General features: G+C 44.5%; 1 protein-coding gene across 2 annotated transcripts in view; it reads left to right on the top strand.

Moving 5' to 3' along the window:
* POU2F1 (POU class 2 homeobox 1) overlaps positions 1-13,977 on the top strand; it is a 419,716-nt gene that overhangs the window by 264,002 nt on the left and 141,737 nt on the right. For both annotated transcript variants that reach the window (XM_030203955.1, XM_030203956.1), the window contains exons 10-11: positions 9,793-9,934; positions 12,605-12,750. In XM_030203955.1, the coding sequence (XP_030059815.1) occupies positions 9,793-9,934; positions 12,605-12,750 (288 nt within the window). The remainder of the gene's footprint in view (positions 1-9,792; positions 9,935-12,604; positions 12,751-13,977) is intronic.

The raw sequence follows: 13,977 nt of genomic DNA, 5'->3' as shown, positions 1-13,977 counted from the left end.
TTCATAGGAGCCCTGCTGGATTCTCGGACAGCTCGCGCCTATCTTCCAGAGGCGAGAGCCAACAACTTGTTGTCCCTCGTCTCGCGGGTGCGTGCGTCCCAGCAGATCACAGCTCGGCAGATGTTGAGATTGCTGGGCCACATGGCCTCCACAGTTCATGTGACTCCCATGGCCCGCCTCCACATGAGATCTGCTCAATGGACCCTAGCCTCCCAGTGGTATCAGGCCGCTGGGGGTCTAGAGGACGTGATCCACTTGTCCACGAGTTTTCTCAAATCCCTGTATTGGTGGACGATTTGCTCCAATTTGACTCTGGGACGTCCCTTCCAAATTCCTCAGCCACAAAAAGTGCTGACCACGGATGCGTCTCTCCTGGGATGGGGAGCTCATGTCGATGGGCTTCACACCCAAGGAAGTTGGTCCCTCCAAGAACGCGATCTACAGATCAATCTTCTGGAGTTGCGAGCGATCTGGAACGCTCTGAAGGCTTTCAGAGATCGGCTGTCCCACCAAATTATCCAAATTCAGACAGACAACCAGGTTGCCATGTACTATGTCAACAAGCAGGGGGGCACCGGATCTCGCCCCCTGTGTCAGGAAGCCGTCAGCATGTGGCTCTGGGCCCGCCGTCTCGGCATGGTGCTCCAAGCCACATATCTGGCAGGCGTAAACAACAGTCTGGCCGACAGACTGAGCCGGATTATGCAACCTCACGAGTGGTCGCTCAACTCCAGAGTGGTGCGCCAGATCTTCCAAGCGTGGGGCAACCCCCTTGGTGGATCTCTTCGCATCTCGAGTGAACCACAAAGTCCCTCAGTTCTGTTCCAGGCTTCAGGCCCCCGGCAGACTAGCATCGGATGCCTTCCTCCTGGATTGGGGGGAGGGCCTGCTGTATGCTTATCCTCCCATCCCTCTGGTGGGGAGGACTTTGTTGAAACTCAAGCAAGACCAAGGCACCATGATTCTGATTGCTCCTTTTTGGCCGCGTCAGATCTGGTTCCCCCTTCTTCTGGAGTTATCCTCCGAAGAACCGTGGAGATTGGAGTGTTTTCCGACCCTCATCACACAGGACGAGGGGGCGCTTCTGCATCCCAACCTCCAGTCTCTGGCTCTCACGGCCTGGATGTTGAGGGCGTAGACTTTGCCTCTTTGGGTCTGTCAGAGGGTGTCTCCCGCATCTTGCTTGCTTCCAGGAAAGACTCCACTAAGAGAAGTTACTTCTTCCATTGGAGGAGGTTTGCCGTCTGGTGTGACAGCAAGGCCCTAGATCCTCGCTCTTGTCCTACACAGACCCTGCTTGAATACCTTCTGCACTTGTCTGAGTCTGGTCTCAAGACCAACTCTGTAAGGGTTCACCTTAGTGCAATCAGTGCATACCATTACCGTGTGGAAGGTAAGCCGATCTCAGGACAGCCTTTAGTTGTTCGCTTCATGAGAGGTTTGCTTTTGTCAAAGCCCCCTGTCAAGCCTCCTACGGTGTCATGGGATCTCAATGTCGTTCTCACCCAGCTGATGAAACCTCCTTTTGAGCCACTGAATTCCTGCCATCTGAAGTACTTGACCTGGAAGGTCATTTTCTTGGTGGCAGTTACTTCAGCTCGTAGAGTCAGTGAGCTTCAGGCCCTGGTAGCCCAGGCCCCGTACACCAAATTTCATCATAACAGAGTAGTCCTCCGCACTCACCCTAAGTTCCTGCCGAAGGTTGTGTCGGAGTTCCATCTGAACCAGTCAATTGTCTTGCCAACATTTTTTCCCCGTCCTCATTCCTGCCCTGCTGAACGTCAGCTGCACACATTGGACTGCAAGAGAGCATTGGCCTTCTACCTGGAGCGGACACAACCCACCAGACAGTCCGCCCAATTGTTTGTTTCTTTTGACCCCAATAGGAGGGGAGTGGCTGTAGGGAAACGCACCATATCCAATTGGCTAGCAGATTGCATTTCCTTCACTTACGCCCAGGCGGGGCTGGCTCTTGAGGGTCATGTCACGGCTCATAATGTTAGAGCCATGGCTGCGTCGGTAGCCCACTTGAAGTCAGCCTCCATTGAAGAAATTTGCAAAGCTGCGACGTGGTCATCTGTCCACACATTCACATCTCATTACTGCCTGCAGCAGGATACCCGACGCGACAGTCGGTTCGGGCAGTCAGTTCTTCAGAACCTGTTTGGGCTTTAGGATCCAACTCCACCCCCCGAGGGCCCTGTTTGTTCTGTTCCAGGCTGCACTCTCAGTTAGTTGGTAAATTTTTTAGGTCAATCTCAGTTATGTCCTCGCCGTTGCGAGGCCCAATTGACCATGGTTGTTGTTTTGAGTGAGCCTGGGTCTAGGGATACCCCATCAGTGAGAACAAGCAGCCTGCTTGTCCTCGGAGAAAGCGAATGCTACATACCTGTAGAAGGTATTCTCCGAGGACAGCAGGCTGATTGTTCTCACAAACCCGCCCGCCTCCCCTTTGGAGTTGAGTCTTCCCTTGAAGTGTATTGTCTTGCTACATACTGGACTGGCCGGCTCGAGCCGGTTTCGGGCGGGAAGACGGCCGCGCATGCGCGGTGCGCATGGGCGCGCGAGGACTAGCAAAGGCCTTTGCTAGTAAACTTTCTGATGGAGGGGGCTGCCGAGGACGTCAACCCATCAGTGAGAACAATCAGCCTGCTGTCCTCGGAGAATACTTTCTACAGGTATGTAGCATTCGCTTTATCTTGTTGGGCAGACTGGATGGACCGTACAGGTCTTTATCTGCTGTCATTTACTATGTTACTATAGAATGGTAACCCTTTTGCAGTGTCTGGGTTGGGTTTTGAACTTTCCCAAAAGCCACTTGATGCCCATGCAAACTCTGAAATATCTGGGTGGTCACTTCGACACTGCCCAGGGCTAAGTATTTTTGCCAGATCACAGGATGGTCAAGCTTGGGCATCAGATTCGTCTTTTGCTAAAGTCTCTGAGCCCTCGCACTTGGGACTATGTGAAGGTGTTGACTTTTATGGCAGCAACTTTGGATATGGTGTCATGGGCCAAAGCTCACATGTGTCTGCTTCAGCAGTCACTCTTGTGCCATTGGCTGCCAATGTCTCAGGATTATGAACTGCATCTCCTCTGCACCACATGCAAAGAACAGCATGTCGTGGTGGCTTTGCTCCAGCGGTCTTCTCCAGGGTATCTTATTCGTCTCTCCCCTTTGGGTTATGGTGGTAACTGGTACCAATCTGACAGGGTGGAGTGTTCACTGTATTCATCACAATACCCAGGGTCTGCGGAACAATACAGAGTTGATGTGGCCAATCAGTCACCTGGAACTCAGAGCAGTCTTCAAAGTCCTTCTAGCCTTTCAGTCTCTGTTAACATGATAGATAACATGACAGCGGTGACTTATTTGAACAGACAAGTTGGCACTCACAGTGCTCCCCTAGCAATGGAGGCCAGTTATTTTGCTGGGTGGAATGTCACTTGCAGCGGATTTCTGCAGCGCACAGGATCAAAAATGTTTTCATTGGAAGACATTTGTAGGGCGGCTACATGGTCCTCTTTACATACTTTTGCTAGACATTAATTCGTCGATTTTGCAGCTCAAATGAACGTTTCTTTGGAGCATCCGTCCTCTCTATGGGAGTTTCAGAAGCTCACCCGGTATGACGACTACTTTGCTACATCCCATAAGTCTCTGGATTCATCTGCTGCTGGTGACAAGAAGGAAAAATTGTCTTATCTGATGATTTTCTTTTCTTTAGTCACAGCAGATGAATCCAGAATCCCTCTCCTTTTCATTCCATTACTCGTGTGTATTTTTCAATTCATTTCTCTGTTTAAGGCTGTTTCTGCAAGTTGCTGTTCAGGTTCTAATTGTTCTATTGTTTATGCTGTATTACTTTGAGGAAGGTGAAATTAAATCTGTCCTTTCTACTTTATTATGAGCCATACTAACTAATGAAGGAGCATACAATCCTATATGAGAGAGTTCAGTTTAGTTCTCTCTATCTCTATCTGCTGGTAGATGGTCCACAAGCTATAAGTCTCTGGATTCATCTACTGTGACTATAGGAAAGAAAATTATCAGGTAAGACATTTTTCTCTCTCTTTATTTATTTATTTATTATTACGTTTGTATCCCGCCCTTTCCCACTCAAAGCAGGTTCAATGCGGCTTACATAGTAATAGGAATACAGAATATTGTTAGAGAGGGTAAAAGTTAAGAATACCAGAATAATAGAAGAGAGGAATAGGTACCAGAATAATAGAAGAGATGAATAGGTACCAGAATAATAGAAGAGATGAGTAGGTAGAGATAGGCAATGGAGAGGGGAGTAAGGTGGGAGATATAATCAGGGTCAATGTCGTTATCATATGGGTATGTGCTAGGTAGATGGGTTCATAAGATTAGTCTGGGTCATTTGGATAGGCTTGCTTGAATAAATGGGTTTTTAGTGCTTTCCGGAAGGGTAGGTAGTCGCAGATTGATCGGATAGATCTGGGGAGGGCATTCCATAGTTGGCTGCCTAGGAAGGAGAAGTTGGATCCATAATAGGTCTTGTACTTGATTCCTTTTTAATTGGGATAATGCAGTTTGTGGTAATTTTGCGAAGATTATGTATGTCTGACCCAGAAGTGAGAGGGGAGGGATGGTTTGAATGGAGCAGTACCCAGGCATTTTGTTGATTTCGAAAATAAAATGAAACCAAGTATAATACATCAAACCATTAGATGTCACTGCCAAAATATTTCAAAGTATGGATTTTACAGTTTAACCAGTAGGTGCTACTGTCCCTTGGCAACAAGTATTGTCGTGCTTCTTGTCCACTAGTTGGCATTACACATAGCAATCTATGGTAGACTGCACAGTTCAGTCGCTAGGCTTCACCATTACAAAACACCCATTAAAAAAGCTATATGGATCCGTCACTAGATGTCAGCAATTGAATTTGAGAGAACATGAAATATACATCTAAATGAGAGAAGGCTCTGAAATTAGAGGGCATAGTTTTTCTTCATTTGTAGGGGGCTCACTTCCTGTGCATTGACGCCACTGGGGTACTTGGGCGTCTCTGTCATATCCCTTCTCTCCTACCTCTTCCATGTTGAGGTATACGGGCCTGTCCCTATATGTTTGTGACTGAGACCACGATGAAGTTAAGAGGGAATAGGATTAGGAGGAATATAATCACGCAATCTTCATCCATTTCGACACTCCACTTATACCTCATACGATCACTATACAACTTTGTATTTGTTATCCATCGACTGGGCAAACGCCTTTGACGGTACTATGTAAGCCACATTGAGCCTGCAAATATGTGGGAAAATGTGGGGTACAAATGAAACAAATAAAATAAATCACTAGACCAGCAAGGATAAGGATGTGGCAGCAGTAGGGGTAGTCTGTGAGGGGTGGGAGGATGCATGGGAAATGTGCCTCAAGGAAATATTTCCAGTCCCTCTGCATGTGTTTGTGTGGCTGCATTTTGTGTGTGTGTGACGTCTCAGAGAAGAGGAGAGACAGTTTGAAAGGAGCAAAGTCAAACTGCTATTTCTTAGGGTATCAATGTTTCTGTGTTGCAGGTGCTAAAACTGCTTTTGCTACAGAAATGCATTGGGCCTATTTTAGGGTGGAGGTTGGGCTTTATTTTTCTGCAAACCTTAGTCTAATGTGACCTATTTATTTTGAAAACATTGCATTTTTCCCTCAGTTTTCTTCCATTCCACATTTTGAGTTATTTTGCCACCAGATTGACAGAATTCATTATTTACACTTTCTTTATACGTTAATTCCTACCTCTATTGGGTTGGAAAGAATAAAAATACACATCCTACAGTGGTGGAAATAAGTATTTGATCCCTTGCTGATTTTGTAAGTTTGCCCACTGACAAAGACATGAGCAGCCCATAATTGAAGGGTAGGTTATTGGTAACAGTGAGAGATAGCACATCACAAATTAAATCCGGAAAATCACATTGTGGAAAGTATATGAATTTATTTGCATTCTGCAGAGGGAAATAAGTATTTGATCCCCCACCAACCAGTAAGAGATCTGGCCCCTACAGACCAGGTAGATGCTCCAAATCAACTCGTTACCTGCATGACAGACAGCTGTCGGCAATGGTCACCTGTATGAAAGACACCTGTCCACAGACTCAGTGAATCAGTCAGACTCTAACCTCTACAAAATGGCCAAGAGCAAGGAGCTGTCTAAGGATGTCAGGGACAAGATCATACACCTGCACAAGGCTGGAATGGGCTACAAAACCATCAGTAAGACGCTGGGCGAGAAGGAGACAACTGTTGGTGCCATAGTAAGAAAATGGAAGAAGTACAAAATGACTGTCAATCGACAAAGATCTGGGGCTCCACGCAAAATCTCACCTCGTGGGGTATCCTTGATCATGAGGAAGGTTAGAAATCAGCCTACAACTACAAGGGGGGAACTTGTCAATGATCTCAAGGCAGCTGGGACCACTGTCACCACGAAAACCATTGGTAACACATTACGACATAACGGATTGCAATCCTGCAGTGCCCGCAAGGTCCCCCTGCTCCGGAAGGCACATGTGACGGCCCGTCTGAAGTTTGCCAGTGAACACCTGGATGATGCCGAGAGTGATTGGGAGAAGGTGCTGTGGTCAGATGAGACAAAAATTGAGCTCTTTGGCATGAACTCAACTCGCCGTGTTTGGAGGAAGAGAAATGCTACCTATGACCCAAAGAACACCGTCCCCACTGTCAAGCATGGAGGTGGAAATGTTATGTTTTGGGGGTGTTTCTCTGCTAAGGGCACAGGACTACTTCACCGCATCAATGGGAGAATGGATGGGGCCATGTACCGTACAATTCTGAGTGACAACCTCCTTCCTTCCGCCAGGGCCTTAAAAATGGGTCGTGGCTGGGTCTTCCAGCACGACAATGACCCAAAACATACAGCCAAGGCAACAAAGGAGTGGCTCAGGAAGAAGCACATTAGGGTCATGGAGTGGCCTAGCCAGTCACCAGACCTTAATCCCATTGAAAACTTATGGAGGGAGCTGAAGCTGCGAGTTGCCAAGCGACAGCCCAGAACTCTTAATGATTTAGAGATGATCTGCAAAGAGGAGTGGACCAAAATTCCTCCTGATGTGTGCAAACCTCATCATCAACTACAGAAGACGTCTGACCGCTGTGCTTGCCAACAAGGGTTTTGCCACCAAGTATTAGGTCTTGTTTGCCAGAGGGATTAAATACTTATTTCCCTCTGCAGAATGCAAATAAATTCATATACTTTCCACAATGTGATTTTCCGGATTTAATTTGTGATGTGCTATCTCTCACTGTTACCAATAACCTACCCTTCAATTATGGGCTGCTCATGTCTTTGTCAGTGGGCAAACTTACAAAATCAGCAAGGGATCAAATACTTATTTCCACCACTGTATATACAGTGCACTCCATTTAAGTGCACGTCGGGTAAGCGTATGCTCTGTTTAACTGCATGCCGTACTTCGGTCCTGTTTTTGGCACCATCAATTTCTATGGGGACAAACTTCGGTTTAGCACACCACTGGTAAGTGCAAGATTCGCTTATATGCATGGTTTAAGACTGCTCCTCTGCAGGAAAGACTCCGCAGAAGCGCGCGCACGGAATATGGAAGCAGATTGGCGCGTGACAACCAACGAGATTTCAAATTTACTGCCCCTTTAACTGCCACAGGCAGAATAAGCAAAAGAATGTTGTTAGAGTGTACACTGGGGTTGTTGCGGTGGAACTGTAAGACTTTAACACTGGCTGAACAAATAGAAGTTCTTGAAAAATTAGAAAACAAACAGTCATGCATCTATTGCTAAAGAATATGGTGTCATTCCCAGTCAAATTTCACGTGTCTTGAAGCAGAAAGACCAGCTTCTGTAAGACTGGCAAAACAATACAAATCCACAACGGAAAAGAAAACGGTCGGGAAAAGCTGAGGAGGTAAAAGATGCTCTTCTTGATGGTTTTCTTGAGTCAAGAGCAGACAGTTTCCTGTCAGTGGTCCACTGCCTATGGAGAAAGCTAACCAGTTAGCTGAAAGTCTTGGACTAACTGAATTCAAAGCCACTGTTGGATGATTGGAAAGATGGAAGGAGAGGAACAACATAAAATTCAAGAAACAGCATGGTGAGAAACAAGACACTGATGTCTTTTGTGCTGAAAATTAGGTTGTTTCAGTTCTTCCTACCATCTTGAACGAGTTTGCACCTCGTGACATTTTCAATGCTGACAAAAACAGTCTCTACTGGCGAGCGATTCCTGATGGAACGCTTGCATTCAAACATGCCAAAACTACTGGAGGTAAAACGTCGAAGGACCGACTGACGATCCTCCTTTGCTGCATTATGGATGGGAGTGAGAAGTTGGAACCCCTCATCATTGGAAAGAGCAAACAGCCCTGTTGCTTCAAGAAAGTTAAGCGACTTCCTGTAACATACGAGGCTAACGCAAATTCATGGATGACTGAGGAAATTTGGAAGCAGTGGCTAAAGAAGTTAGACACTAGAATGCGGGCACAAAAGCGTCAGATTTTGCTGCTTTGTGATAATTGTGCTGCACACAGGGATGATGTCAGGCTGTCTAACGTCAAGGTGGTCTTCCTGCCACCAAACACTACCTCTCTGATCCAACCTATGGATCAGGGCATAATAGCCAATGTCTGATGAGCATTATGGATGACCAGACTGACAAGGATAAACGTGCTGTTGAACTGGCTCTTAATCTATCACTGTTGGATTCCCTACATATGCAGAAAGAAGCCTGGAATCATGTTACACAGGCAACCATTGTGAACTGCTACAAGCGGGCAAGCTTTGTTAAGGATGTGGAGAGGGACGAAACAGGTGCAGCTGTTGCAAAAGTGTCAGATGAACAGGTTATTGACATCCCAGCCGGTGTTACTGAAGAGGAGTTTCCTCACTACGTAGCTGTTGGTTACGATCTACAAACAGCTGACGACAGCACTGATGTCGAGATATGCGCCTACACGCAGGCAACAATGGCTGATGATGAACCAGATGATGAAATGAGCAGCGAGGCACATGCTGACGAAATTCAACAACCTCCTCCTGTCACTTTTGCAAGAGCACTGGAGAGTCTCAACACTGTGCGGGCCTATCTGGAGGCCACTGGATGTCAGTGCTATGACAGTTTTTACCATCTGGCAGACGTAGTCTATGGAACTCACAGACCCAATAGTGTACAGAGGACTATAATTGATTACCTCAAGTAAGCCTAATGTCAGTTAACGGAGACTGTATACTGTATGTATAATAATAAACAGTACCGTACATATGTTTATCAGATGTCAATCTTCTTTGGGTCACAACTGTTAAGTGCACGCTCCGGTTAACTGCATTCATTTCTTTGGTCCCATACCCCTGCACTTAAGCGGATTGCACTGTATTTTGTATTTTCCATGGAGTATAGATTCTCATGTATATTTGTCTAGTTTATTTCAAATCACATATGTAATGTAGATAAGTGTGTGTAGAGAATAAAGCTCGAAAACAATCTCCCCATCTTTTTTTTTTTAATATGCTTTTTGCTTGTCTAAACGTCTGAACACTTCAGATTTTTATGTTCTTTGTTGTTAATCGTTTCCAGGTTAATTACAGATTTAGCTTGATAGAAACACCATTCCTCTTAATAGTCCATAAGTGTTTTGTTTATGAAAGTAATCTGATTCTTTTCTGTGTATGACAGGGCCAGTGGGTCTTCTCTGGTCTTGAATACATGATTTCTAACATTTTAGCTTCTATAATCCTGAATCTTCTTTCTTGCTCTCGCTCTCTCCGTGTAGGGTGATGTTGGGCTTGCTATGGGCAAACTCTATGGAAATGACTTCAGCCAAACTACCATCTCTCGCTTTGAAGCCTTGAACCTCAGCTTTAAAAATATGTGCAAATTAAAGCCTCTTCTAGAAAAGTGGCTGAATGATGCAGGTGAGTGAGTATGGAATTCCCCAGGTTATCCTCATTGTCATACATAGATCTGTCCATGAATAGAAGAGGCACAAAGAAACTGCAGCAAAAGTCCAGATGTCTGAAGAAGCAGCCAAAAGAATCGACCAGTGGCCTCAAAGGAAAGAAGTTTATTAACTCATTAGTGCCCAATGTTCCCATAATAAGCCATATGGGATCAAATTGATGGGAACATTGGGCACTATTGGGTTAAAAAGCAACCTTTGGTGGTGAAGTGTGCATATATTGTCCAAACATACAGATGTTCTAATAATAGCCCACATGTTTTGACAGTGGTACCTATAAATAATAAAGCAAATAAGAACATATATACATAAAATTATACTAAGTAATAGTATTTATAGGTGTGGTACATGTTCCTGTTGTAAAGATCGAACGTGCCCCTGATTCAGGCAGTCTTCTACTGAAACAGTGTAATTAAACTCTGGAATTCGTTGCCAGAGAATGTGGTAAAGGCGGTTAGTGGAGTTTAAAAAAGGTTTGGACGGCTTCCTAAAGGAAAAGTCCATAGACCATTATTAAATGGACTTGGTGAAAATCCACTATTTCTCGGTTATGCAGTATAAAATATTTTTTGGGATCTTGCCAGGTATTTGTGACTTGGCTGGATTGGCCACTGTTGTACTTATCCGACAGGAGAAGAATATAAACTTCTAATTCACATGTCGTCTTCTAGTAGTTCTGATTGGCGGATTCATGGTTTGGCATTTCTTTGAATTTTGCATCCATCTTGGACTTTGTTTTGGTGATCAAAAAAGTATTTGGAAGCATTTCTTCCTAAAGCAGCGAGCTCCAGCGAAACAAGGTGCTCTTGTTGAAGACTTTTTTGCTTGTTTCAGCAACACAATGAAGACAGGATGGTGTTATGGCTGAAAGCTACTAGAAGACGACATGTGAATCAGAAGTTTATATTCTTCTCTTGTCGGATAAATACTAGTTGGTGCACCATTCTTTGCTATCTTTTTGATGCGGGCCTGCTTAATGTCTTTCTAAGTATCTTTTTGAGGGTATTTCCCTGTGTAGTTTGATTGCTATTATAAAAGATTAAAGCATTTTCTCTCGCAGTTTCATATTTTTAAGTGAGTTGGAGGGGGGATTTTTTGGAACCAATAGTTTTTCTCCTTATGAAGGAGGTTTTTGTATGGGTTCTTTTTTTTTTCTCCCTTTACTTACCAAGAAACTAATGATATATGATCTTGCTCCATGTGCAGTTGTGGGGTACCTAGTAGTGGTACCGTCATTCAACATTGAATTTCCTCACTGGGAAGCTTTGAGGTTTCTATTTAATATACAGTTATAATCTCAAGGAAACTGAGAGAATATAAGCTTATTATATAAACTGGTGGTGATTTGTAGCATTGACTGTATACCAGTTTGATTTCCCATAGTTTATAGTCATGGAATGAGCTACCATGGGTTATATGCAACTGGGGCTATCAGACATCTTCTCTTACTGCCTTTGGAATACACACTTGGCTTCATGCTACCTTGTAAAAATGTAATGAGCTTGCCAAAAATAGAGCAAGTTGTGCCTATGGGTGGACCATATCAGATGTTAATAATGAAAAAAGGAGGCTTGTTTATTAACTAATTACTTTCTAATTCATTTTCATAGATTGCTATTTTTCAGTAAGTAGGTATGAATACACTTAACTGTCCATTGGTCTTGTCCCAGTGTACAGTTAGCCACAGGAAATTATTAAAATAATCACCTTTAACAATAAAACCTGGTCTGCAGCGTGTCCATTACCAAGTAGATCAGAGGGCAGCTACTAAAACAGACTATGGTCTTCATCGTAAAGTATATAGAGGCAGACTCGTAAATCTCAATATGTATACTTTGGAAGAAAGGAGAGAGAGAGAAGATATGATTGAGACATTTTAATTTCTCCATGGCATAAATGCACAGGAGGAGAGTCTCTCAACTGAAAGGAAGCTCTGGAACAAGAGGGCATAAGATGAAGTTAAAAGGGGATAGACTCAGACGTAATTGAAAGAAATACTTCTTATGGAAAGGGTGGTGGATGCTTAGAACAACCTCCTGGTGGAAGTGGTGGAGACGAGGATTGTATCCGAATTCAAGAAAACTTGGGAATGGACATGTGGAATCTCTTAGGAGGAGGAAGAGATAGTGGATGATATGGATGGGCATACTGGATTGGCCATATTGTCGTCATCTCTGTTTCTATGACTTGGGAATTGATGCTTCTTAATTCTGGGAGTGAGGAGCATAGAGTAAATCTCTTCATTAGGATTTGCCAGGTGACCAGTTGACCACTGCTTGACACAGGATGCTGAGCTTGAATGGACCATGACCTATCCATGGCACTTGCATTCTTAAATCCTTCTGAGAACAACTGAATTAACATGTGTTCTAAAATTCAGTCTCTAGAACATTTCCATTATGAAGGCATAGATGTCAGGTATTACTTCTTAAAAATGTTATGAAGTGTATTGTAAAATACAAAACATGAAAATTCTGGTATCTGTCCACACCTTTTGCTGCTTTGCCGTTGGGAGGTGTGTTAGATTTCTATAGGGAACATGTTTGACAGTGTAACTGCTATTTTGTTGTGCTATGTGTTGAGCAGCTTCGATCGGGCTAACTTTTACTTATGTGTCTTGTCCTAGAAAACCTCTCATCTGACTCTGCTCTCTCCAGTCCAAGTTCACTAAATTCCCCAGGGCTGGGGGTTGAGGGGCTGAACCGCAGGAGGAAGAAACGCACCAGCATTGAGACTAACATACGAGTGGCCTTAGAGAAGAGTTTCCTGGAGGTCAGTATCTTGTAGTAGAGATGAAGAGGTGGAAGACAGAGACAGTTTGGGTGTGTGGGGGGACCATTACCAATGTCTTATAATAGGATGGGTGAGCAAACGGGTTCTGGGCCCATTGGGAGGCTTTTTACTGAACAAACGTCCAGTAGATCCCGAGTCAAACATAAATCTTTAATTCTCATAATAAATTAAAGTGTCTGACACTGAAGAAGTAGTCCAGCTTGTAATTATACACAGCACAAGGGTATTCCTTAATGCTTGCTTTTTTCCTAGGCCTCCCTTTTTTTCTAGGTTTGTGGTTTTAAGTTTTCTACCTGGGCCCTGGAATCCATGTTCTGCTCCTCTTAAGGTGGCCCTAACTTTGAGGAAGACTAGGAACATCTAGTATAGGCACTCTTTTTAATGGTTATTGCATGGTAGTGTCGCTATTGTATGTTATCTGCTACAAAGCATATTTATGCTCTTGAGACTTACTATATTTTCATACTAGTAAAAAAGGCCCGTTTCTGACACAAATGAAACGGGCGCTAGCAAGGTTTTCTTCGGAGCGTGTATGTTTGAGAGAGTGTTTGTGAGAGTGACTGTGTTGTGAGAGAGAGAGTGAATGTGCGAGTGTGAGAGACAGTGAATCTGGATGAGAGTGTGTCTGTGAGAGAGAGGGTGTGTGTGTGTGAGAATGAGAGTGTGTGCAAGTGCGTATGTGAGACACAGTGAGAGAGAGAGTGTGTGTTTCACACAGATACAGTTGTGCGAGAGAGAGTGTGTGTGAGACACAGACTCTCTGTGAGACTGAGTGTATGAGACCAAGAGAGAGTGTGAGTGAATGTGATACAGTGTGAGACATAGAGTGTGTGAGAGACAGTGTATGAGAGTGAGAGAGAGAAAGACATTGACTGTGAGAGAAGAGAGTGTGTGTGTGACAGAGATACCTCCCCCCACCCTCTGGTGTCAGCCCCCCCCCCCCCCCCCCCCCCCCCCCCCCTCCGGTGTCTGAGCGTTACTGTGCAGGACACTGAGCTCTGGCTGTGCTTCAAGGAACTGACCAATCCTATTTAATAGAATGCACCTCCAACATTCTGAAGCCGAGAAACCTCGTGTGGTTGGTCATTTCTGCTTGTGACGAACCCGGAAGTACGTGATGTCAATTCAGGAGATGGATACAGAGAGCAGGAATGCCTCAGCCATGCAGTCAGCTTCAGAATGTTGGAGGTGAATTTTATTACATAG

This window comes from Microcaecilia unicolor, chromosome 5 (assembly GCF_901765095.1).
Source record: "Microcaecilia unicolor chromosome 5, aMicUni1.1, whole genome shotgun sequence".
Classification (NCBI taxonomy): domain Eukaryota; kingdom Metazoa; phylum Chordata; class Amphibia; order Gymnophiona; family Siphonopidae; genus Microcaecilia; species Microcaecilia unicolor.
The sequence above is the reverse complement of the archived record's forward strand: the minus strand, read 5'-3'. Positions and strand labels throughout refer to the sequence as shown.